Here is a 23,381-nt window from a genome sequence, read left to right as displayed (position 1 = left end):
AAGATTAATTCAAACCAATCTTCATACGTTACAAAGTGTAAGAAAACAAAAAACCATCTTTGTCGAATATTAGAATTTTCTTAACTTTAACAATATATTTGTACGCTAAATGACGAGTAAAGAAGAACGAAAATATTCAATGAAAAAAAAAGACGAAAATATAAAAAATAAAAAATAAATTTATTACATTATATTCTACGTAAACGGTTCAATTTCACCAAAATATAGATGAATGCTTCATTTCACCATTAGTTAATATGAATGTTTTAAATGGAGAAGTACCATTTTTGTGTGTTCGGATGAATTTTAGTAAAAAAAAAAGACGATATATATATATATATATATATTCTAGAAAAACTGTGATTATAAGATGTACCAAATTTATGGATATAAACTTTCGAGTTGTGGTGGTGTTAAAAAAAAAACACACTCTGGAGTTGTGGAGTTAAGACCAAAAAAGAAAAAACTATGGATATGAAATTGTGGAGTCGGTGGAGGTAGTCTTTTGTAGTTGTTGCAATTAATAGTAGTTAATTGGAACAAATCAGTGCTTTGTGATATTTAAACATTAGTTTAAGAACGGTTTTGTTTGTAATGTTTGGTGGGACGACAACGAAATCGTCACGTGACGAAACATTCCCGGTCTGGGGGTCACCAGAAATGCTAGTTGTAACTTGTAACTTGAGAATAGTACCCTCCATTTTTATCGGACGGCTGAGAATTAATGGTCGTAATCTCTTTATATGTATATAAATATAGTAGCTCCGGTTAGTTTTTGACTTTATAACATTGATTGATGCAATCTTCGGTATGCACATCAAAAGCATTCCCCAGTCGAGTCCCTTCCTTGACCAAATAAGAAGTCGTTACCCATACATCTTTTTATACTATTTATACATATAAAATCCTTACTATAATTGAAAACATATCTAAAAAGTCAATGTTATACTTTTTATGCAATCGAACATTTCTAAAACTGGTCTCCTTCTCCATTCTACACAACATCAATCACTAATTTAGTAGTACATATCAGTACTATCAACTAATTCCACAAAGAACAATCACGACGGAAAGGTGCGTGTCCATGTTCTTATTGGTTTTACTGTAACTCGGCTAAGTGAGCTAAGAGAAATTCGAGAACAATAAGCTTTTCTTTGTATTAATATGTAAAATCAAGTGTGAAGAGAGACGATTGTTGAAGAGCTTGACCAAGAACTAATGTTTCTGTCAAAGTACGAGCCGAATAAACTGGTGTGTTAATTTCAATGATTTACATCAGTATATATATAATCATTGTGAGCTTAACAACATAACCTAGCCCATAAGCCTATATAACCATATATATATCCCAATACTCCCCTCAAGTTGGAGCATGGAAGTTATGAATGGCCAACTTGGAAAGCAAATAAAGAAACTGTAGACTGCCAAGAGCCTTGGTGAATATGTCAGCAAGCTGGTCTTCAGAGGATACAAACGATGTTTGCGGGCAGCCTCAGAAAAGGGAGCGGTCGATCCAACACTGAGACCGATCAATCCGTTTTCTGAACCGGTCGATTTTGAGTAGACCAATCGATCCGGATGAAAGCTGAGCCGAGAAACCAATGACGTCGGGACGAAGTTCACCAGCACGAGCTATGTTTTGATGCTTCTCTTCTTGTTGAATCAAAGAGCAGACAATAGAGATGATGTTACCATGATCAACTCCAGGAGGAAGATAATAATCTGACAAGATGTTAGCAATAGTAATAGCCAAATCATCAGCCATGATGACAAATCAAATAACAAACATAGCAAACTGCTCGTTTGTGATGAAAAAGAAAAGAGCAATTGGCTCTTAACAAAACACGTTGAACAAAATAAACTTCAAGCAAACGGCTCGTGATCAACGAAATCAAGAAGGTGAATCCAAAGAAGATATCAGATCCAACAAGGTAAAAAAAAAACCAAGAGAAAAAGAAAACCCGAAGAATCAACCAATTGGCTTGAATCAGAACAAAAGAAAAAACAAAGAGCAAGTGGCTCCTTGAAGAAAAGAGATCGATGGTCAACCAAAAACAACCAAATGGCTTGAGATCAATCAAAACACGAAAAAGAAACCTAATCGAAAGGCAAAAAAAAACTTCCAGAACTTGATAAGAAACCAAAACGAAGCAAAAGATGAAGAAGACAGGGAGACCGCAGCCGGTGCTGGTCTCAGATCTGAGAAAAAAAACTTAAGGCGCCGCTGGGTATTAGGTCTGAAAAATTAGGGTTTAGGCCGTGATACCATGTCAAAGTACAAGCAGAATAAACTTGTGTATTGATCTCAATGATTTACATCAGTATATATATATATATGTATATATAATCATTGTGGGCTTAACAACATAACCTACCCCATAAAACTATATATATAACCCTATATATCTCAATAGTTTCATGAAAATGGAAACATTTTGTGCCCATTGCTGGAGACCCATGCATGATTTGATATTTTTACAGTGCATATTGATATTACTCTATGAACTTCGTTATGACCATCCGGTTAAAGATGATACACCCAAGACATTACTAATATCTAAACTTAACAACTAATTTTCAGCAAGAAAAAAAAAATTAAGCATATCTCGTTGTTGATGTATGAAATCGACAATGTAAATAACACGAATATTCTTAGGGATAAATCGGAACTGGTCCTTTTATTAACGTAGAATCGAAGATGAGACTTTTCGGGAAATACAATCAAAGATTTAAGCGCAATTAATACGAAAATAAATGTTCTTTTCTCTCTGATTGCCAAGATTTTGGATCCCCAGCTCTGACAATGATATCTGGTATTTATAGTGGGTCATTGCCTAGGGTCTCCTCTGTCTTTTCTGCAAAATGACGATTTTGCCCCTGCGGCCAGATGAGCCAGGTCCATGACATCAGGCCATTCACTTCCTGAGTCAATCTTCTGTTTGGGCTTCCTGAAATGTTGGGGGCAAAGCCCATATCCAACAATGGTCCCCCCTAGTCCGATGTGCGATGGCTTGCTTGAGCCCGTCGGGTACAATTCCACGTTTCTAGGCTAGTCTTGCAGAAGGAACATAAGATTTTTCAGAGCTTGAGGATCTTCTGGAAGGTTCCTGGATGAATAGTGCGTTGCGCACATTTTTCGAGACATCCGGAGGGTTCCGGGATGAATAGTGCATTGTGCATGTTTTTCGAGACATTCGGAGAGTTCCATGATGAATAGTGCATTGCATACGTTTTTTGAGACATCCGGAGGGTTCCGGGATGAATAGTGTGTTGCACACGTTTTCCTAGGTCTGTCGGGTTTTAAACAGGAGTTTTGCGTGTTCTGCACGTTTCCCAACGCACAGGAAATAGAAATAGCTTCAAAACTAGGGTTTTCCTTTTTACCTCGGTCAACGCGCTGGTCCCCCATATATATATGTCTCCTTGACTATTCTTTTACTTCTAACTTTCTACCATCTTCTCCAAAAGGTAAACTTCTCCTTCTTCCTTCCTTATCTATTTTTTTTATTTTATTTTTGGTTTGTATGATCAATAGTCTCGCCGCCGACCATGCCATGCCGTTGTCTCGCTGTCTTGCCGCCGACCATGCTACGTCGTCGTCTCACCGTCTTGCCGTCGCTTAAACCAGCGAGCTTGCTTTGCCGGCACCATCTTCCTCCCGGCAAACGAATCCGCCACGCACTACCGGACCTGGCCGGGACCGTGAGGCGTCTCGGTCTAGGTGTTGCGCCGTGAATTGGCGGTTTTGCTGCTAGATCTGCCACCTGCTTTGCTCCGCCGAGCACCCTTGTCGTCGTGCTTTGCTGACCGAGACCGTGAGGCATCTCGGTCATGCTGCGCTGCCGCCAGATCGGGACCGTAAGGCGTCCTGGTCTCACCCGCCATGTCGCCGTGCTTCGCTGCCCCCAAATCTGCTTATTTGTTTCTTCGTCACCTCCTTGCAGCCAGATGGTCCCGCACTGTGCCGCCAGGGTCGTAATGGTTTAGCGTCGGAACGATGGTGACGTGCTCGTTGTAAGGGGGCGATACGCTGGCGAAAGAGATGGCGAGATGGGATGGCGCGATGATTCGGCGAGATGGCTTGGTGAGATGATTCGGTGAGATGGCTAGCTTACACATGTGTTCGACGGGCGTGTTCGCGTGACAATGTGCCGAGTTTGATGTTTGTCTGATTGGTGAGATTGAGGTTAAAATTGTGCTTCGAGAGTTGGCGTATTGGCGAGATTGAGGCTTTCGGAGGCATGGTGACTAGCTCGAGTATGCGCTGTTGAGACCATACTTCGAAAGTTGGCGAGATCAATGTTTAGCGAGATCGACATTGTGGGTTCAAGATCGGCGAGCTCCGTGTTGTGGGTTCGAGTTGGCGTGATGGAGGATCTTGTAGGTCTAGGCGAGGTCGAGATGTGGCCAAGACCGTGAGGCGTCTCGGTTCAACTGCAAACGCTGTGCCGTGGTACCTTCGTCTCCGCGCGTAGCTTCGATGGTCTTGGCGATGTTGAGATAGTCGCGAGGCCGTGACCGAGGCGAGGTCGAGGTTTGGCGAGCTTAAATGAGTGTTTGCGAGACACTGCCTTAGGTGGTGAGGTGGATGATGTTCCCGCGATATGCGCGTAACGGACCGTATTAGCGAGGTGGCGAGGTAAGCGTATTAGCGAGATAGACATCGAAAGTTTGCGAGATGGACGTCGTACGGGGGCAAGATGGGTTCCATACGATAGCGTACTTCGAAATTGTCATCCTTGTTGTTGTGGTCTTAAGAGCGCGACATCGAGAGTGGGTGTTGTACGTATTGCGCGGGATGACCTGGAACAGTACGCGACATGGTGGAGCTTGCCAAATAGGACAGTACGCAAGATGGTGCGTGGTATGCAGTACGTTGGAAGCTACAATTTGGGTGTGATCTATCTGTCTCGAGTACTATGGCATTTTTGTTGTGGTTTGTTGCTCTAATACTGACCGGTTGCTTAGTTGGTTTTGCAAGGTCTTGCGCCATGGCTTCTGGAGATGATGTCTTTGGTGAAGTTCCAGAGGAGTTTGGAGATGACCAGTATCGTGAGCTAGAGAGAGGTCTCGACGAAACTAGAGCTGACTGTCCTTCATGGTGGGATCCGACGGAGGGAAGAGGTGTCGTTACAGATCTGGCGGATATGACGGAAGAAGATGTTCGAGAACTAGAGGAAATGTTCCCTACGGATAATCAGGCCCTTAGTTTGATTCCACACCCGTCAGGTCAGGGCTGCGGGAAGGTGCTTGCATATGAAGAACGCACTGGTTGGGAGTGCGCTCCTAGGTCTCTTGTCACTGGCTTAGCTGTGAGTAATGGGGTTCCGAGACGTCGCAAAGGTCGTACGGGAGACGGAGAACGCACCCCCCGCGATGAAGGAAGAACCCTAAGCGATGACATTTCTATGAAATGCCACACAACCTGCATCTTGCGTTGCCGAGTATCAACGAACATCCGTGGCTCTGCTCGGCAGGTCACCCATGCGGCTTGTGGTTTCTGATTCCAGAATTCCTAACAAGTTACTGCGCGCGTCGGAAGATCGCATTCTCGCTGCTGTCGATCTCCACCATCCGTAACGCTGTGGGGCTTACGATAATCGGTGCCTCAATGAAAATAAAGATTAACGTGCACCTCTTTGAGCTAGTTACGCGATTTATGCATGACAACTCGGGGCTATGCTGTGCTCGCTGTACTCCGGGTCTCACGATTACCTGCGGCCAGAAGAGCCACATTCACGGTTGGCGGAGGCGGTTTTCCTTCGTAGAAATAAAAGAGATTTCGGTTGAGGATCCCAACACGACTTGTCCTCTTGCTTGGAACTTGAATCCCGATGGCCATTGCTGGGTTGGGTTCGTATCCTTTGGTTTTCTTTACTCCGCCTTCTGACCATATTTGTTCTATTTTTGCAGATAATCCTCCACCTTCAGCTGCGTGTAATTCTAAAACCATTGACAAAGCTTCCGCTTTTCTTTTTAGTGGGACTTTGCGGTTGCCGGTTGTCCTTTTGCACTTCGAGACTTATAAGTTTAGAATTTCCGCTTGCCTTCGTCTCGAGACTTGTGTGCTCTCGTATCTTATGTTTATATTCATTCCACAGGTTCGCGGACTGGATTACAAATGGGAGACTGCCTGATGCCTTGTTATGCCGATTTGTTCGACGCCGACGATGCGCCAGTTGTCACAACCGAGTTTTTTGCACCCAACGCCGAGGCCAGCGTGGAGGTTGTCATCGTGGAGTATGAGAATGGCGAGATGCCTTTTCCCGAGGGTGAGCCTAGTCGTAGGACTAACTCTTCTGAGGTCTCTACGGCTCGTGCAGCGAAGAAGCCTTCTTCGACGTCCCGTGGGAGTGTTCCAGCAGCTGGTGGTGGCGATCATTCCTGGAAGAGGACATCGCGCTCGAGTCCTCGGAGTGATGCTGGAGGAAGCTCTAGGCATCCCTATCACGCAGAGGATGGTCGCGTGGGCGTCGATCATTCGTTTTTGTTTCGCTACGATGTGAAAGATCTTGTGTTCTTTGGCGATTCACAAGCTTGTGCGGACCTCGCCAGCAAAATTCATGGTGACTTCGTCCCGCTTCTTGCTCCTGGCGATTTGGCTTGTCCAACCACGTATAAAGAATGCGTTCGTCGGCCGTTTCAGGTTAGAGTCTGTTTTTTCGATTTGCTTTGCCTTGCGTTTGCATGTTACCTAGTCATAATCCAGTTGTCTCCCTTAATCTTTTAGGCGCTGAGCTGGACGAACCGTCTTACTGGCGACTACGAGGACAAGGTGCGTGCTGCTAAGAGGGAGAACGCGCTTGCTCAGGATGCGTTGGTTCAAACTGAGCGGTCGAGCAAGGATAATGCGACTCTCGTCAAGGAGCTGTCGGCTTTTCTTAAGCAGTCCCAACGAAAGCTCAAGATGGGCATTGCTATTCCCGAAGATAGGATGGTGCGTCTTGCAGCTAGCGAAAAGGAGCTCCAAGCGAAAGTGAACCGAGTTGTAGTGCCATCGCTTCTCCTTTCGGTATTGCAAACTTTTTTGTTTTTGCTTTATGACTCGGTCATTCGTATTTTATAGACGATTTCTGCGCAATGGTTGATTATTGCCGATTTTCGTTTCCTTCATTATGATGAAGTTGCTTTTGAATGATCACACAAAGTTTGATTATTGCGTACAATAAAGATGCGACATTTTTGTTGTTTACAAAGCATATTTTGCAGTGCAGGACGTCTCCTGGCTTACCATGGATATGTTGCTCCCCGAAACGTCTCAAGTAGACAAGACGAGCTTGTCGTACTTTTTAGGTGCGGTACGCTTGACCGGCTTATCTTGTGGGTGCTACAGGAATTGCGAGTGTGCGAGTCGGGGTCTCGGCTTACTCACTTTGAGTCCTGCTAGCTCGTTGCGAGTTTGGGTTCGGCTTAAAATGTCCTACCAAAGTTAGGACGTGGATTATTTCACCACTGCACTCATGCGGAGCGCGTTTTTGAGCTGTGCGCCTGGCCAGGGCGTCAGAATAAGAGTCGATAGATTGCTCAAGTGTGTTTCGTTGTGAAACTTTTTATTTTTATTAAAATTATAGTTGGACCTCGTAAAAGGCTGCCTACGTACCCTCGAAAGGGATCAAACCATTTGTAGTTCGGATTACATAGAAATGCTCGGTAGATCGATCTGTTTTTTTGCGACTGGCGGACTAATGATAGTAGCGCTTGAGGTTGGCGGAATTCCACGATCTCGGGACTGGAGTGCCATTCATCTCGAGTAACTGGCAGACGCCGGGTTTGACAATCTTCGAGATTAAGTATGGATCCTCCTAATGTGCGCCAAGTTTTCAAGCGTTCTTTTCTCTTGTATTCTCGTAGACTTTGCAGAGGACGAGATCACCCTCGGCAAAGTAGCGAGATTTGACTTTCTTGTTGTAAAATTTTACGGCAGCTTGCTGGTAGTTCTGGATGCGAAGTAGAGCTTGGTCGCGGTCTTCTTCGACGAATAGGAGTCTGTCACACAGCTTTTGGCTGTTCAAATCAGGATTATGAACAAGCATCGATCGTCGAAGCGTGGGGATTCTTACTTCGGCCAGTGCGAGTGCCTCCATGTCGTAGGCGAAAGAGTATGGTGTTCGAATGGTACACGTGCGCGGGGAAGTTCAATGAGACTATAGGACACCGTCGAGTTTGTCGGCCCATAGGCCCTTCTTGGCATCGAGTCGGTTCTTGATTCCGGCAATTATGGTCTTGTTGGTTGCCTCTGCCTGTCCGTTGCCCTGCGGGTATCTTGGAGTCGATTAGCTAAGGCGAATTTGCCATCCAGCACAGAATCCTTCGAATTACAGGGAAATGAATTGTGGGTCGTTGTCACATAAGATCTCGTACGGAAGCCCATGTCAGCATATGATGTTTTTCTAGACAAAATTCTGGACTTCATTTGATTTTAGTGAGATATACGATTCTGCTTCAACCCACTTGGTGAAGTAGTCTGTCATGATCAAGAGATACTTGTTCTGGTTAGATTGTGTTAGCGGACCGAGAATATCCATCTCCCATCGCATGAAGGGGTAAGGTGGTGACGTTGTTCGCAGAAGTTCGGGCGGAGAATGGATGAATGGAGCATGACGCTGACATTTTTCTCACTTGGCTGCAAATGTGGAACAATCGGCTACCATAGTTGGCCATAAATGTCCATTGCGACGGATTCGAAGTCCCAAGGCGAGACCACCTGAGTGATTGTCGCATGCGCCTTCGTGGACTTCGCGCATGATATCGTTGATGTCCTTCTTGTTGATGCAGATGAGAAAAGCGCCAGTAGCGTCTCGCCGAAATAAGTTGCCGTCTAACATCGTACACTGGGTGCACTTAGCACACAAACGCCGAGTTTCCCACTTATCTTTTGGACCTATTCTGTCAGCGATGTAGGCTATAATTTTGGATTGCCAGTCGTTATCTGCAGAAGTATCAGGAACTTGAGCTGGGGCTGGTGTTGGGATTACTCATGCGATTGCTAAGACGTGGAACAGGTTTATTGGTGTGTCTGTTGAAGGCGCTACTTCAGGAAACTTGGCTGGAGTAGGGGGCAATAAGTTGACGTCGATACTTGGTTGATCGATGCTTTCCACATGTATTATTCTTCGGAGATCAGGATCAGAAGGAGAAGCGAGCGTCACGAGTGCGTCCGCCAGAGCATTGTTACTTCGTGGAATCTTGACGAGCTCGAAGGATTCAAACTTCTGAGATAAGTCGCGGACGACCTTGAGGTAAGCGTCCATGCGTGCGTGTCTTGCAGCATAATCTCCATTAAACTGGTGCGTAACTAGTTGTGAATCACAATAAGCTTGGATCTTTTTGACTCCAATCCTGTGCGCGAGGCGCAATCCAGCGATTAGTGCTTCGTACTCAGCGTCGTTATTTTAAGCAGAGAAAGCAAGACGGAATGATTGCTCCAATACTTCTCTGGTAGGCGAAGTTAGACGTACGCCTGCTCTTGAACCCATCTTTGACGAAGCGCCGTCTACGTGAAGTGTCCATATTTTGGGTTGAGGGGAGTCAGCTTCGAGTTCGGGAGAGAGTTCAACGAGAAAATCTGTGAGAACTTGTGATTTGGCACACATGCGGTTCTTGTACTCTATATCGTATTCACTCAACTCGACTGCCCATTTTGCAAGGCGTCCTGACTGGCTCGGGCTTTGAAGAATTGTCCGTAGAGGCTGATTTGTTAAGATTTCGACAGTGTGAGATTGGAAGTAGGGGCAGAGCTTTCGAGCTGAAATTACGACTGCGTATGCGAGCTTCTCAAGAGTCGGATATCGGAGTTCGGCGCCATCGAGGGTCTTGCTCACATAAAAGATAGGGTTGCTGCTCGCCGTGATCTTCTCTGACAAGCACGCCACTTACAGCCGAACAAGAGATGGCGATGTAGAGATACAAAGTTTCTCCTTGTTCTGGTTTAGCAAGTAATGGTGGAGATGAGAGATAGTCTTTTAATTCCTTGAATGCTGATTCACATTTTTCGTCCCACTCAAAACAATTGTTTCCGTTGAGCGGGAGATGAAGCGATTTAAAGCGGTGATTTGTCCAGTAAGACGTTGCACCTCGCGGGTGTTTCTCGGGGAAGGAAGGTTGATAATTGCTGAAATCTGCTTTGGATTAGCTTCTATACCGCGTTTTGTGACGAGGAATCCCAGGAATTCACCGGAAGTTACGCCAAATGTGCACTTAGCAGGGTTGAGCTTCATGTTGTACTTGTTGAGTATCTCGAAACACTGCTTCAAGTGTGTGACATGGTCTGCGGCTTGAGCTGAGTTGACTATCATGTCGTCAATGTAGACTTCCATTGTTCGACCAAGTTAGCTTGCAAACATTCGGTTCACCAGTCGCTGATACATCGCTCCCGCGTTTTTCAATCCAAAGGGCATTACTCTGTAGCAGAAAGTGCCTTGTTCAGTAATAAACGCAGTCTTCTCACGATTATCCTTGTGCATCATTATCTGGTTGTATCCAGAGAATGCATCCATGAAAGATAGCAGTTTGTTTCCAGTTATGGCTTCGACGAGCTGGTCAATGTGCGACAGAGGAAAACTATCTTTCACACTGGCTTTGTTGAGATCCGTGAAGTCAACGCATACTCTCCACGTACCGTTTTTCTTCTTAACCACAACTGGGTTACTCAGCCAATCCGGATAGTGAACTTCCGTAATCGAACCAGCATCTAGCAGCTTTCGTACCTTGTCATTGACCGAAGTTGTGCGCTCCGCACTGAGCTTCCGACGCTTCTGCTTAACGGGATTGTAAGTCGGATCAACGTTGAGCTCGTGGCTGGTAATGCTAGGGTCGATTCCAGTCATATGGTCTATCATCCAAGCGAAGGTAGTTGCATTTTTTCACAAAAATTGAATGAGCTCGTCCCTCAAAGCCGAAGGTAGCTCGGCGCCTATTCCGACGCAGCGCTTGGGGTCGGACAAATCGATGTTGACTTGGATTACATATTCTTTCGGAGGTGGTGTGTGTGGATCTCGCGGTGGTGCTGATTCAGCAATTACGAAAATCCTTGCGTTCCGCATCTTTTTCATGATGATGGAGCAAGTTCGCGCCATCACGGAATCTCCGTGGAGCGTGTAGATACCGTATGCGTTTGGAAAATTGACGCACTGGTGGTAAGTTGAAGCTACAGGACGCATCTTATGGAGCCATGGTGTTCCGAGAATGATGTTGTAGACGATGGGTTTATCCACAATTGCGAAGTTGAAGCATTGCATCGTGCCGCCGGAGTAAATTGGAAGTGTTATGGTTCGAACAATCATTGTAGTGTCTCCATCGAATCCCGTTAGAGGTTGCGTTTCATGTGTCGTGCTGCGAAGATCAATCTCCATTTAGATCAGAACGTCCTTGAATATTACATTGACCGAGCTCCTGGTGTCAATAAGAATTCTTGTCATCGAGCTCTCCCCAATCACCATTTCTACGACCAGCGGATCGTTGTTTGGACTTACGTTGCGTGCTTCCTCTTCAGTAAACGTAATAGGATCGGAGGACCTTTTAAACGTGTTGCTATGGGAGGGCCAGCTGCGCTTTGTTTCTGCTTCGCGATAGTAAGCTTGAATCGACCAAACAGAATCGCGGCATGTAGATAATCCACCCATGATCATATTGATCCATCGATCATTTCGTGCCGCAGCTTCCTTTTCTCGTGCTCGATCATTTCGTGCCGCAGCTTCCTCTTCACCTGGCGAAGGACACGTGCCTCATGCGTAATCCCGATTGCAATGCTGGCATGGCTCATAGTACTCTTCTACGGCCATATTTTTCGAGCTCGGTTTTTTTCGGGCGCTTTCTTTACCGCATTGGCTTGGTTCAGGTTTACTTTTCCCTTGTCTTCCTCCACTTCGATGTATCGATTTGCGTGCATAAGGACTTCTCCCAAGGATGTGACAGGTAGGATTGTTAGGTCTTCTTTGAACCTGGTCCCGTGAGAAAGTGCGTTCTTTAGTACACCTATTGCAGCGTCATCAATGATAGCGAGCTGAGATACGACTCCTTTAAACGTGGCCATGAAAGTCCGCTGCGACTCATTGTGCTTTTGGTATATTCTCCATAAGTCGGCATTTGACGCAGGCACATGCATGAAGCATTGGTGATGCTGAAGGAAGGTGGTTGTTAGTGCTTCATAACAATCGATCGAGTTGGCCTTAAGCCTTGAAAACCAGTTCAATGCTTCGCCAGTTAGGCTATCGACGAACAGTTGACAACTTCCCGCGTATTCTTCTTCTGGTGAGAAGTATAAACTACCAATGTGGATGGACATCGACTTCAGGAAGACAGTGGGGTCCCCCTTTCCGTCGTACGGTATCGGCTTGTTTTTGTTGGTGTCGGGGTTGCATCTTACTCCGACACCTGAGACTCTTGTGGTGAAAGGCGAACGTCGCGCCTCTGCCAGCACGGTCTCCAGTTCTGGTGCTGCGCTTGTCACACAGTGCATCTGAGAGCATCTGCTCAGTTTGGAAACGCACTCTCAGCTGCTCGCCATTGGGTCTAACGACGATCGACGAGAATCAGGGCCTTCCATTGGCGTGGTTCTCTGCACGCGGAATGGTAGCGACATTGGCACGGAATGGTAGCGGCATTGTGCTCATCCTTGAGATGCCATTTGCGCTGCTTGACCGCTCATCCGGTCCAGGGTTCTTCTTACGGCTGCATCGAGTGCGTCTTGGTTGACAATAACTCGTGCAGATGTGTGATGAGGTTGAGTGATAGGCGTAGTGCCTATAGCTTTGCGGTTAATCGGAGTGTCGCCAGCAGCTGCACGATCAGGAGTGATAGCGCCATTGGCTAGGCCATTGGTCGGAGCGACGCGCATAGCGCCTACGGCTTCGCGGTCGGTTGGATTAACGCCAGCGGCTGCACGAACAGGAGGGATAGTGCCGTTGGTTTCGCGATTGATCGGAGCGGGTGAGTTGGATTGACGCCTTGGAGTTGGAGCGTCCTCTAGCGGGTGAGGTCCCATATGGTTGGCCTAGGGGACACGACGCGAGCTGCGGGAGAGCGTGGTGCGGAGGAGTCGACGCCTTCGTTGCTGGAAAGATCGGTATGAGACATGCTTTTGGTTTTCCGAAAACGCCTTTGTCTTCAAACTCTATTCGTCAAATGAAAGGAATCTGTCTAGCCCCACGGTGGGCGCCAAATTGTTGATGCATGAAATCGATAATGTAAATAACACGAACATTCTTAGGGATAAATCAGAACTGGTCCTTTTATTAACGTATAATCGAAGGTGAGAGTGTTCGGGAAATACAATGAAAGATTTAATCGCAATTAATACGAAAATAAATGTTCTTTTCTCTCTGATTGCCAAGATTTCGGATCCCCAGCTATGACAATGACATCTAGTATTTATAGTGGGCCATTGACCTAGGGTCCCCTCTGTCTCTTCTATAAAATGACGATTTTGCCCCTACGGCCAGATGAGCCAGGTTCATGACTTCAGGCCCTTCACTTCCTGGGTCAATCTTCTGTTTGGGCTTCCTGAAATGTTGGGGGCAAAGCTCATATCCAACACCCGTGAACTCCGGTTTCGAGACTAGTAGCATGTGAGTTCTATTGACTTTTTTTTTTAAATCTATATGAAGTCACTAATTGATCAAGAATCCAAATAAACAAAAAATGATAAGACAAATAATCCATGTAACGTTTTTTTACATGAAAGTGTGAAGACGAACGATGACGAAAAGACTCGAGTGGAAACTTAACAAAAATATGGGCGACTGGAAATATGAATTATACTTGGGCTTGGGTGTACAAGTCCATTTTCCTAAGACTTAACTGGTCAACCATAAGGGTGGGGAAAAGAATACTTTAGCATTCATAATTTAAACCATTTACTTGTCCATTTGCTGCACTCAGATGTTCCAGGTGGTCGTTGGATGCTCTCCTAATCCTTCCTTGAAGTGTTATGACTCAGATTCAACTACAGGAATGCTTAAGTGTGGTAAATACTCTCGGTGTATGAGAGGGTTTGGCTCAAGCTCAAGTTTGCACGTGTGAGCATCACGTGTGACTGGTACGGTTGGTAGTTGTTACGAACGGCCGTGGGTAGAATTGTCTTTTATCTTTTACTCGAAGTTCTTATCTTCTCTTAAGCTGGATCAGAAGTCAGTTAGATCTTGATCAGAGGGAGATTAGAGAGAGAGAGAGTAATCAAGAGAGAAGAAAGATAAGATAGAGCTTTGTAAACTGTATTGACCGTTGTTCTAGTGGATTACCGGAGAGGTTTCCTCCGACGAGACGTAGCGTTTCCACCTTGGAAGCGTGAACTCGTTAAATCTCGTGTTGTCTCTTTTCTTCTTTGATTCTCGAGTTTATCAGTTTAATCTTTTCATTCCGCATTCGATTTGAGTTTGTTATTGGTCAGTTTGATCAGGTTTTACAACAATTGGTATCAAAGCTACGGTTTTGGCGAAGTTTGATTGAATCGGAGATGTCTGGGGTTCCGATCGCGGTGTTTGATGGTTCAGGGGATTTCTCTCTGTGGAAGACGAGGATTCGAGCTCATCATAGTGTGATCGGGTTGAAAGATGTGTTAATTGAGAAGGTTCCATCTCTGCCTCTCACGGAGGAAGAGGCTCAAGATCCTGAAAAGAAAAAGAAACGTGAAGCAGATGAGGCAGCTAGATTAGAGCGGTGTGATAAAGCAAAGAATATAATCTTCTTGAATGTTGCAGATAAGATGCTGAGGAACATCGAGCTGTGTGAAACCGCAGCAGAAGCGTGGTCAACGTTGGATAAGATGTTCATGCCAACTTCTCTTCCGCATCGCGTGTATTCACAGTTGAACTTCTACACGTTTAAGATGCACGAAAACAAGAGGATCGATGATAACATTGACGACTTCTTGAAGATTGTAGCGGATCTTAATCGTTTGCAGATCAAATTTTCTGATGAGGTACAAGCTATAATTTTGCTGAGTTCTTTACCTGCTAGATTCGATAGTCTGGTTGAGACATTGAAGTATAGTACTGGTAGAGAGAAGTTGAGACTGGATGATGTCATGGTAGCTGCTAGAGATAAAGAGAGGGAGGTAGCTCAGAACAACAAGTCAGTCTCAGAAGGTCATTTTGCAAGAGGAAGATCTGAGGAGAAATATAATGGTCAGAGTAATAAAGGTAAGGGAAGATCTCGGTCTAAAGCATGGTGACATCTGGTGGTAAAGCTGATGAGTTGGTTTTGGACACAAGTTTCTCATTTCATATGTCCCCAAGGAGAGATTGGTTTTATGATTTTAAGGAGGTGCATTCTGGATATTTGAAGATGGGAAATGATTCTTTGTCACATGTTAAAGGAATTGATAGTGTGAAGATCAAGGATTCAGATGGTGCTTTTGAGGTTTTAACAGATGTGAGATATATGCCATCTACGTCGAGGAATCTGATATCCTTGGGAACACTGGAGGATAAGGGATGCTGGTTTAAGTCTAAAGATGGTATTCTGAAGGTTATCAAAGGGTGTTCGACCATTCTAAAAGGGCAAAAGAGGGATACACTTTATATTCTGCAAGGAGAAACAGATATTGCTGAGTCGTATGCTTCAGAATTATCAAAGGAAGAGACTGACTTGTGGCACAGTCGTCTCGGTCATATGAGTCAAAGAGGGCTTGAGGTTCTTGTGAAGAAAGGATGTTTGAAAAGAGACGTCATCAGAGAGTTAAAGTTTTAAGAAAACTGTATTTTTGGGAAGAACCACAGAGTAAGTTTCTCACCAGCTCAGCATGTTACGAAAGAGAAATTGGGGTATGTTCATTCAGACTTATGGGGGTCTCCACACAATCCGGTATCGTTAGGGAATTGTTAATATTTTATCTCGTTTATTGATGACTTCTCGAGGAAGACGTGGGTTTATTTTCTTAAGAGGAAAGATGAAGCTTTTGAGAAATTTGTGGATTGGAAGAAGATGGTGGAGACTCAATCTGAGAGGAAGGTTTAGAAGCTGAGGACCGATAATGGTTTAGAGTACTGTAATCAGTAATTTGATAAATTTTGTAAAGATGAGGGTATTGTAAGACACAGTACTTGTGCTTATACTCCTCAACAAAATGGAATCGCAGAAAGAATGAATCGTACCATAATGGACAAGGTGAGGAGTATGCTTAGTGAGAGTGGCATGGAGAAGAAATTATGGGCAGAAGCAGCCTCTACTGCAGTATATTTGATTAATAGATCACCTTCTACAGCGATTGAGTGTGATCTTCCAGAAGAGAGGTGGACATCAAGATTGCCAGATTTGAGTTCTCTCAGGAAATTTGGTTGTTTAGTCTATGTTCATGCTGATCAAGGCAAGCTGAATCCTAGAGCGAAGAAGGGATATTTCACCAGTTATCCTGAAGATGTTAAAGGATATAAGGTGTGGGTTCCAGAAGAAGGGAGGTGTGTCATAAGTCGAAATGTTATTTTCAGAGAAGAAATTATGTACAAGGATGCAAAAGATGGTTCACAGTTCGACGTTCTTGGCTTGGACTTTCAGAATCAAGAGTTAGTTTCAAGTTCGTTTGATCAAGGTGGAGTTACATCGAATACTGATGTTTCTGCAGAAAAGGTTCTAGTCTGTGGTGAATCATCACAGGATCAAAGTGAGATATTGGAAGAAGAGGAGACTATAGAATTTAAGGAAGAAGATCTAAGTGATTATCAGTTAGTCAGGGATCGAGGGAAAAGAGCCATTAAAGCTAATAGAAGGTATAAAGAGTCTAATATGGTGGGATTTGCCTATTATACTGAAGATGGAGGAAAGTAAGAACCAGGATCTTATAAGAAAGCTTTGTTAGATCCTGACTGGGAAAAATGGAATGAAGCCATGAAAGAAGAAATGGTTTCAATGAAGAAAAATCACACTTGGGATCTTGGAGAGAAACCGGAGAATGCTAAAGTGGTTGGTTGTCGATGGGTTTACACTCGAAAGCCTGGTATCCCTGGTGTTGAAGCTCCGAGGTTTAAAGCTTGTTTGGTCGCAAAGGGTTATACCCCGAAGGAGGGAGTAGATTACTCTAAAATCTTTGCACCGGTGGTTAAGCATGTATCAATCCAGTGTTTGCTATCAATGGTGGTACAATTCAATATGGAGCTTCAACAAATGGATGTAAAGACGACATTCCTGCATGGTTTCTTGGATGAAGATATAGTGATGGCTCAACCGGAGGGTTTTGAGGACAAAAAGCATCCTAATTGGGTATGTTTTCTCAGAAGATCTTTGTATGGTATTAAACAGTCTCCTAGGCAGTGGAATCTGAGATTTGATGAATTCATGAGGGGAATAGGCTATAGCAAGAGTGCCTATGATAGCTGTGTTTATTGGAGAAAACTAGAGAATGGTTTATACGTATATTTGTTATTATACATAGATGACATGTTGATTGCATCAGTAAGCAAGTCTCATGTTCAAGAGTTAAAGAAGTTGCTAAGTCAGGAATTTGAGATGAAAGACTTAGGGGATGCGAAGAAGTTTTGGGTATGGAGATCATAAGGGATCGAGTTGTAGGGACTTTGGTTTTGTCTCAGGAAGGTTATGTGAAAAAGGTATTAAAGACTTTTCATATGGATCAAGCTAAATCAGTAGCTACACCAATGGGAGCTCATTTCAAACTAAGAGCGCCTACTGATGAGGAATATGAAGAACAGTCGAGTAAGATGAAGGTGATTCCATATGCTAACATTGTTGGTAGTATTATGTATGGGATGATAGGCACTCTGCCGGACCTGGCATATCATGTTGGAGTTATAAGCAGGTACATGGGTAAACCTCTTAAGAGTCATTGGGAGGCGGCTAAGTGGGTCTTGAGGTACATAAGAGGATCAGAGAAAAGAAGCTTATGTTACAAAATACAAGATGATTTCGTGCAGCGAGGGTACTGTGACTCGGATCATGCTGGTGCTAGTGGTACCAGGAGATCTACCACTGGTTATGTTTTCACGGTAGGAGGGAACACCATCAGTTGGAAGTCAAGACTGCAGAAAGTGGTGTCTCTCTCGTCAACAGAGGCTGAGTATATGGCCTTAACAGAAGCGGTGAAAGAGGCCCTTTGGCTTAAAGGGTTAGCAGCTGAACTTGGCTTCTCTCAAAGTTTTGTAGAGGTACACTCTGATTCTCAAAGTGCAATCTCATTGGCAAAGAACTCGGTTCATCATGAGAGGACCAAGCATATCGATATTTGGTTGCATTTTATCAGAGATATCATTGCTGAAGGTAAGGTAAAGGTGGTTAAAATTGCTAGTGAATGCAATCCAGCTGATATCTTTACTAAGGTACTTCTGGTGGATAAATTGGATGGAGCACTGGAGATGCTCCGGGTTACAAGTTTGTAAGTATCAAGTTTTTTTACTGAGTGGTTGAACTCAGGGTGGAGCGGTTGAGTTCTAAGACTGAGTGGTGAAGCTCGGGGTTTGAGGTGTTTGCACTTTGAGGGATTGAGTGGTTAAATTCAAGTTCCGGAGGAAGGTAATCCTAGACTAGACAAGGTTGAAGCTAAGTAGAAGAATCAGATTCAAGATGGAGAATTGAAGTGTTATGACTCAGATTCAACTACATGAATGCTTAAGTGTGGTAAATACTCTCGGTGTATGAGAGGGTTTGGCTCAAGCTCAAGTTTGCACGTGTGAGCGTCACGTGTGACTGGTACGGTTGGTAGTTGTTACGAACGGCCGTGGGTAGAATTGTCTTTTATCTTTTACTCGAAGTTCTTATCTTCTCTTAAGCTGGATCAGAAGTCAGTTAGATCTTGATCAGAGGGAGATTAGAGAGAGAGAGAGTAATCAAGAGAGAAGAAAGATAAGAGAGAGCTTTGTAAACTGTATTGACCGTTGTTCTAGTGGATTACCGAAGAGGTTTCCTCCGGCGAGACGTAGCGTTTCCAACATGGAAGCGTGAACTCGTTAAATCTCGTGTCGTCTCTTTTCTTCTTTGATTCTCGAGTTTATCAGTTTAATCTTTTTATTCCGCATTCGATTCGAGTTTGTTATTGGTCAGTTTGATCGGGTTTTACAACATTCCTGTTACAAAGATTGAAGTAGCATTGATGATGCTGCAGTGGTAGCGGCTATCAACAAGCCTCAAGAGTGGTCACAATACTGTTATATTCTACGGGACATCCATAGTATCTTGAGTGGATTTCATTATTGGGAGTGTCATCAAGTGACAACTTCCGCAAACAAGGAAGCTTCGGATATAGCAAAGAGCGTCACACAAGATAGTAGGTTTCAGTCTTATTTAGCACTTGGAGGGCCATCTTGACTTCATGATCAAGTGCGGGCGGAGGAATAATGCTCTGTTTCACTTAGTTTTTTTAGTCTTGCTCTTTTTGCTTCGGATTGTTTTGTTTCAGACTCTTTGATTCTATATGATGATTAAAAAAAAACCATTTACTTTCTAAGCCAATGGCTAGCTTCAAGAGTCGATTGCAAGCCTGACAATCTTTGAACGCGATGTGGTAGACTCTCGATCCTCTTCCCATCGTGAAGCTATATAATATATTCTCTCTGTTTTATAATATAAGATGTTTTAGAGATTTTTTTTGTTTCATAATATAAAACGTTTTCAACTTTCTAGACAATTTTTAGATTAATTTCATATTTTCTTTTTATTTATATTATGCAATTTTATTTATAATTAATTAAATTTTTTCAAAATAAATATTTTTTATTATGCGTATTTTTAGTTAAAACAACTTATGTTTTAAAAGGGGTATTAGTTTATAGGATTTAATTCTCTTGTGCCCCTATCCCAAAAATCATTTTCTCGTTTCTCCCTCCTATAATAACTAATTTATTTATTTTTCTTTTTAATGGAAAAATTGGTGAATGACCATAAAATTTGTAGAAATTTTGATAATTACCAACCCAACCAAGAACCATTCAGATTATTCACTAAAATTGGATCTAAATTTTTATCTTTTAATTTTTTTCTTTCCCGATCTATTTCTCCTTCTTTCTTCTCCGGTGAACCAAAAAATTTTTGAACGATATCTTGTTGGATCTTCTCCGATCAAACATCTCATCTATTTTCTCAGCATCTTAATCAAATCTGATCTATTTTTTCAGTTTCTTCTCTCTTTCAAAGGTAAGCCTCTAAAATCTCATATGAAATTAGAGTTTGTAAACTATGATTTCAATTCAAAATTAGATTAAAAAAATCTGTTTCTTTTGTTCATCCCAGGTATATCGATGCCACCCAAAATGAGAAATTGTATAACTTCAAAGAAAAGGAGAATGAACAATCCAGAAAAACCTCCTCATTTGCCCGACTCAACCGCTCCCCCTCCAGCAGCCTCAATCGTTTCTCCTCCAGCAGCCTCAATCGCTTCTCCTCTTCCTGAAACAATCACATCTCCTCCGCCAGTAGCAATGGGTGAAGCAACTCCGCCTCATTTACCATCAGAAATCTCTCCTCCTCGGCCAACGTCAAACGAAGAACAGCTTAATCCTCCATGGCTACCACAGGTAAATAGAATGAAATTTGGTCAGTAGGATTGGAATAGGGACCTTTGTGTTTTTGTACAAATAAGATTGCTTGTACAACTACGGGTACAACTATTCATTACAGTTGTCTTTGTGGATTTGCAGGATAATGATGAGGATACTCAACCAATACATCCAGAGTTTTACTTAGAGCAAAGCAATTATACAAAGTGTTGTAAGTTATCATCAAGGTCCGAGGAGAACAAAACCATAGTTGAGTTAGAGAAAATCCTTGGGGAAGATCAGAAACAAGAGAAGAGGTTGATGAAGCTTCAGCAGAAACTGGAGAAGATGGTGGTGAGATGGTTGGTGAAGCTTCAGCAGATGCAGTAGCAGGAAATGAGGAGGTGACTGGTGAAGAAGATGAAGCAGAAACTAGAGAAGAGGCTGATGCTATAAGCGATGACTGGACGTTGCAGATTTGTATTAAGAAGATGAAGAGAACAAGCCAACCTTCAAAATACTTGAAGAGTCCGTATACAAAGGGAAAGAGGGGAAAGAAGAAAGTATGAACCTGAAAGTGAATCATAGTTCTGTGTGCTTTTTTTGTAATGGATTTGGTTGGTACTTGTTTTGTAATGGATTTGGTTGGATTGTATTTGGATGTTTTTGGTTTGGATTGTATGTCGATGTTTTTGGTACTGAGATTTTTAGGTACAACTGGAATATTTTGGGTACAACTGAAATATTTTTGGTACAACTGAGACCGTTTTATAAAATAGATTATTGAAATTTATTTAAAACGTGAAATGTAATAAAAATAAATTGTGTAAAAAATGGGTTAAAAATAAATTGTATAAAAAATGGATTAAAAATAAATTGTGTAAAAATGGATTAAAATGAATTTGATGTGGATGAAAATGAATCTCAGTAAACTCATTTACCACATGTCTTTAAAAAAATTATTTTAAAATGAATCTCATTTAACACATGTTTTGAAAATAATAAAATTTTGCCAAATTTTTCATGTAATTGTACTTCAAACTTATAGTTGTACAAGCATAAACATAGTTGTATTTTACTACTTTTACCTTATTACGAGTTGTACCATACAATAAATTAAATTTTTATAGTTGTAATTTTCACATTAGTTAATTATAATACATTTTATACAGTTTCATAAGATAATATGTCTAAAATAACTGATTTACATGTTTTGACATAATTACTTGGATGAAAATAGCAAAGTGACCATCAAAGCATTAAGAATATTTGCTCTATGTAGGACAATCAAAGTGACCATAAAATTTACATGGTCAAAGTGACCATAATAGTTGTTCTCTTTGTATTCACTAACATGAAAATAGTTGGATTTAGTTGAATTTTAAAATTTAGTACTTATAAAGTTCAAAGTTATATTTAGTTGTACTTTAGTTGTACTACGAATATAAAAATTGTTAGAGTTTTAAATTAAATGTAGGTGTACCCTAGTTGTAAATGTTACAGTCAGTTGTACTGTAACTGCAGAAACCAGTCTTTGAACAAAAAAAGAGAACAATCGAGACTTACAACCAAAAACTGTTACGAACATCAAAGTGATCTAGAAATTAATCACGGAAAACATCATACAAGCTTCGAGTAGTAGTTTTTCTCTTTTTTCTTCCATGTTCTCCTAGGGAAGGAATCCTTCTCGTATGTGGTCTGCAACTTTACCAGTTTCTGCAATTTTACCAGTTTCTGCAACTTCACCAGCTTCACAAGCTTCACCAACTCCATTTTGTTCACACCCTTGATGTTGTTCGTCATCTTTATCCAGCTCCACATGCATTACATCAAATTCAGTTTGATTCCATTCTAGATAACATAAAAGATCATCATCACAGATATATATTGTTTTTTTAGGATTCACTGAAACTGGAATGTAGCTAAACTTCATCTTCGTCCCTGCAGCTACCATCATCTTCTTGCATATCTTATCAACCAATGCAGAATAAGTAACCTGCTGAATAGGTGCTTTCATCAAAAGAGCATGTCTTGAAATCCATTGTACTTCATCTTCATTGTTTAAATAATTTCTCCCATAATCAAAATGAATGAATGTGCGAAGATTATTATTCACTACTCCCTGCAAATAGAATGCAAACTAACAATAGAATAGTTTTCGTTTTCTTTCAGTTGTATCAGTTAATATCTGTTGTACCTACATCTGCAAAAACGAGAAAACCTAATCCAATTTCTATGTAGCTTGATTCAACCACTAGGTCCATAATTTAAAAACGTACTCTGACTCTAATAGACTTGAACAAATGAGAATTAACAAGATTAACAAACAAAAAAACGAATTTATAACAAATCTAAGAATGTCCCCAAATTAGAACACATTGCAAATCTAACACATCAACACTACTTACACCATAAACAAGTTTCAAATACGTTAAAATTGAACAAAAATAGTTGAATAGACCAAGAAATTACCTCAAACGAGCTTCAATGGTGGAAAAAATTTCTTTCGTGGATCGTACGGGTGGTTGGTTTTGAGTGGGGAAAGAGATGAATTGTGATTGGTTGTTTTTTCTGTTTTTTAAAAAATATATTCAATATATCTACTTTATTTAAATAATGCAAAAGAAGACAAAAAGCAAAACTGAGATTAAGAATTATTGAAAAAGTAGAGAGGTATGTAGAATTAAGGTGAATAATGTAGAAAAAATTTTTTGGGATAGGGGTACAAGAGAATTAAATCCTTAGTTTATATGCATCATCCTTGTAACCAAGCGAGTTAGTTTGATTCGATCATGTGGAATGAATTGGTGCATGCAACTCCATGTGAAAATGAAATTACTAACGTACAGGAATACCAACTTTTATTTCTTATTCAATAATTTAGTAACAATACTAGTACAAAAAGTCGGACCATACATTATATTATAAATGCAACTTATCATGAATATGATTTGATGATTACGG

The 23,381-nt window shown here is 42.2% G+C and overlaps 1 protein-coding gene across 1 annotated transcript; it reads left to right on the top strand.

Moving 5' to 3' along the window:
• Positions 20,181-21,035, top strand: LOC104741441 (branchpoint-bridging protein-like). Its single transcript, XM_019235964.1, has 2 exons — positions 20,181-20,456; positions 20,580-21,035. The coding sequence occupies exons 1-2, from the start codon at positions 20,181-20,183 to the stop codon at positions 20,805-20,807; spliced, it is 504 nt and encodes a 167-aa protein (XP_019091509.1). The 3' UTR covers positions 20,808-21,035.

This window comes from Camelina sativa, chromosome 14 (genome assembly GCF_000633955.1).
Source record: "Camelina sativa cultivar DH55 chromosome 14, Cs, whole genome shotgun sequence".
NCBI classification, from domain to species: domain Eukaryota; kingdom Viridiplantae; phylum Streptophyta; class Magnoliopsida; order Brassicales; family Brassicaceae; genus Camelina; species Camelina sativa.
Note: the sequence above shows the minus strand (reverse complement) of the source record. Positions and strands in the feature narration are given on the sequence as shown.

What these genes read in the sequence shown, in the direction of transcription:
- LOC104741441 (XM_019235964.1), top strand. Translation starts at nt 20,181, where the DNA reads ATGCCACCCAAAATGAGAAATTGTATAACTTCAAAGAAAAGGAGAATG. An exon ending in ATCCTCCATGGCTACCACAG is followed by an intron (nt 20,457 to 20,579) that starts GTAAATAGAATG and finishes GTGGATTTGCAG; the next exon opens with GATAATGATGAGGATACTCA.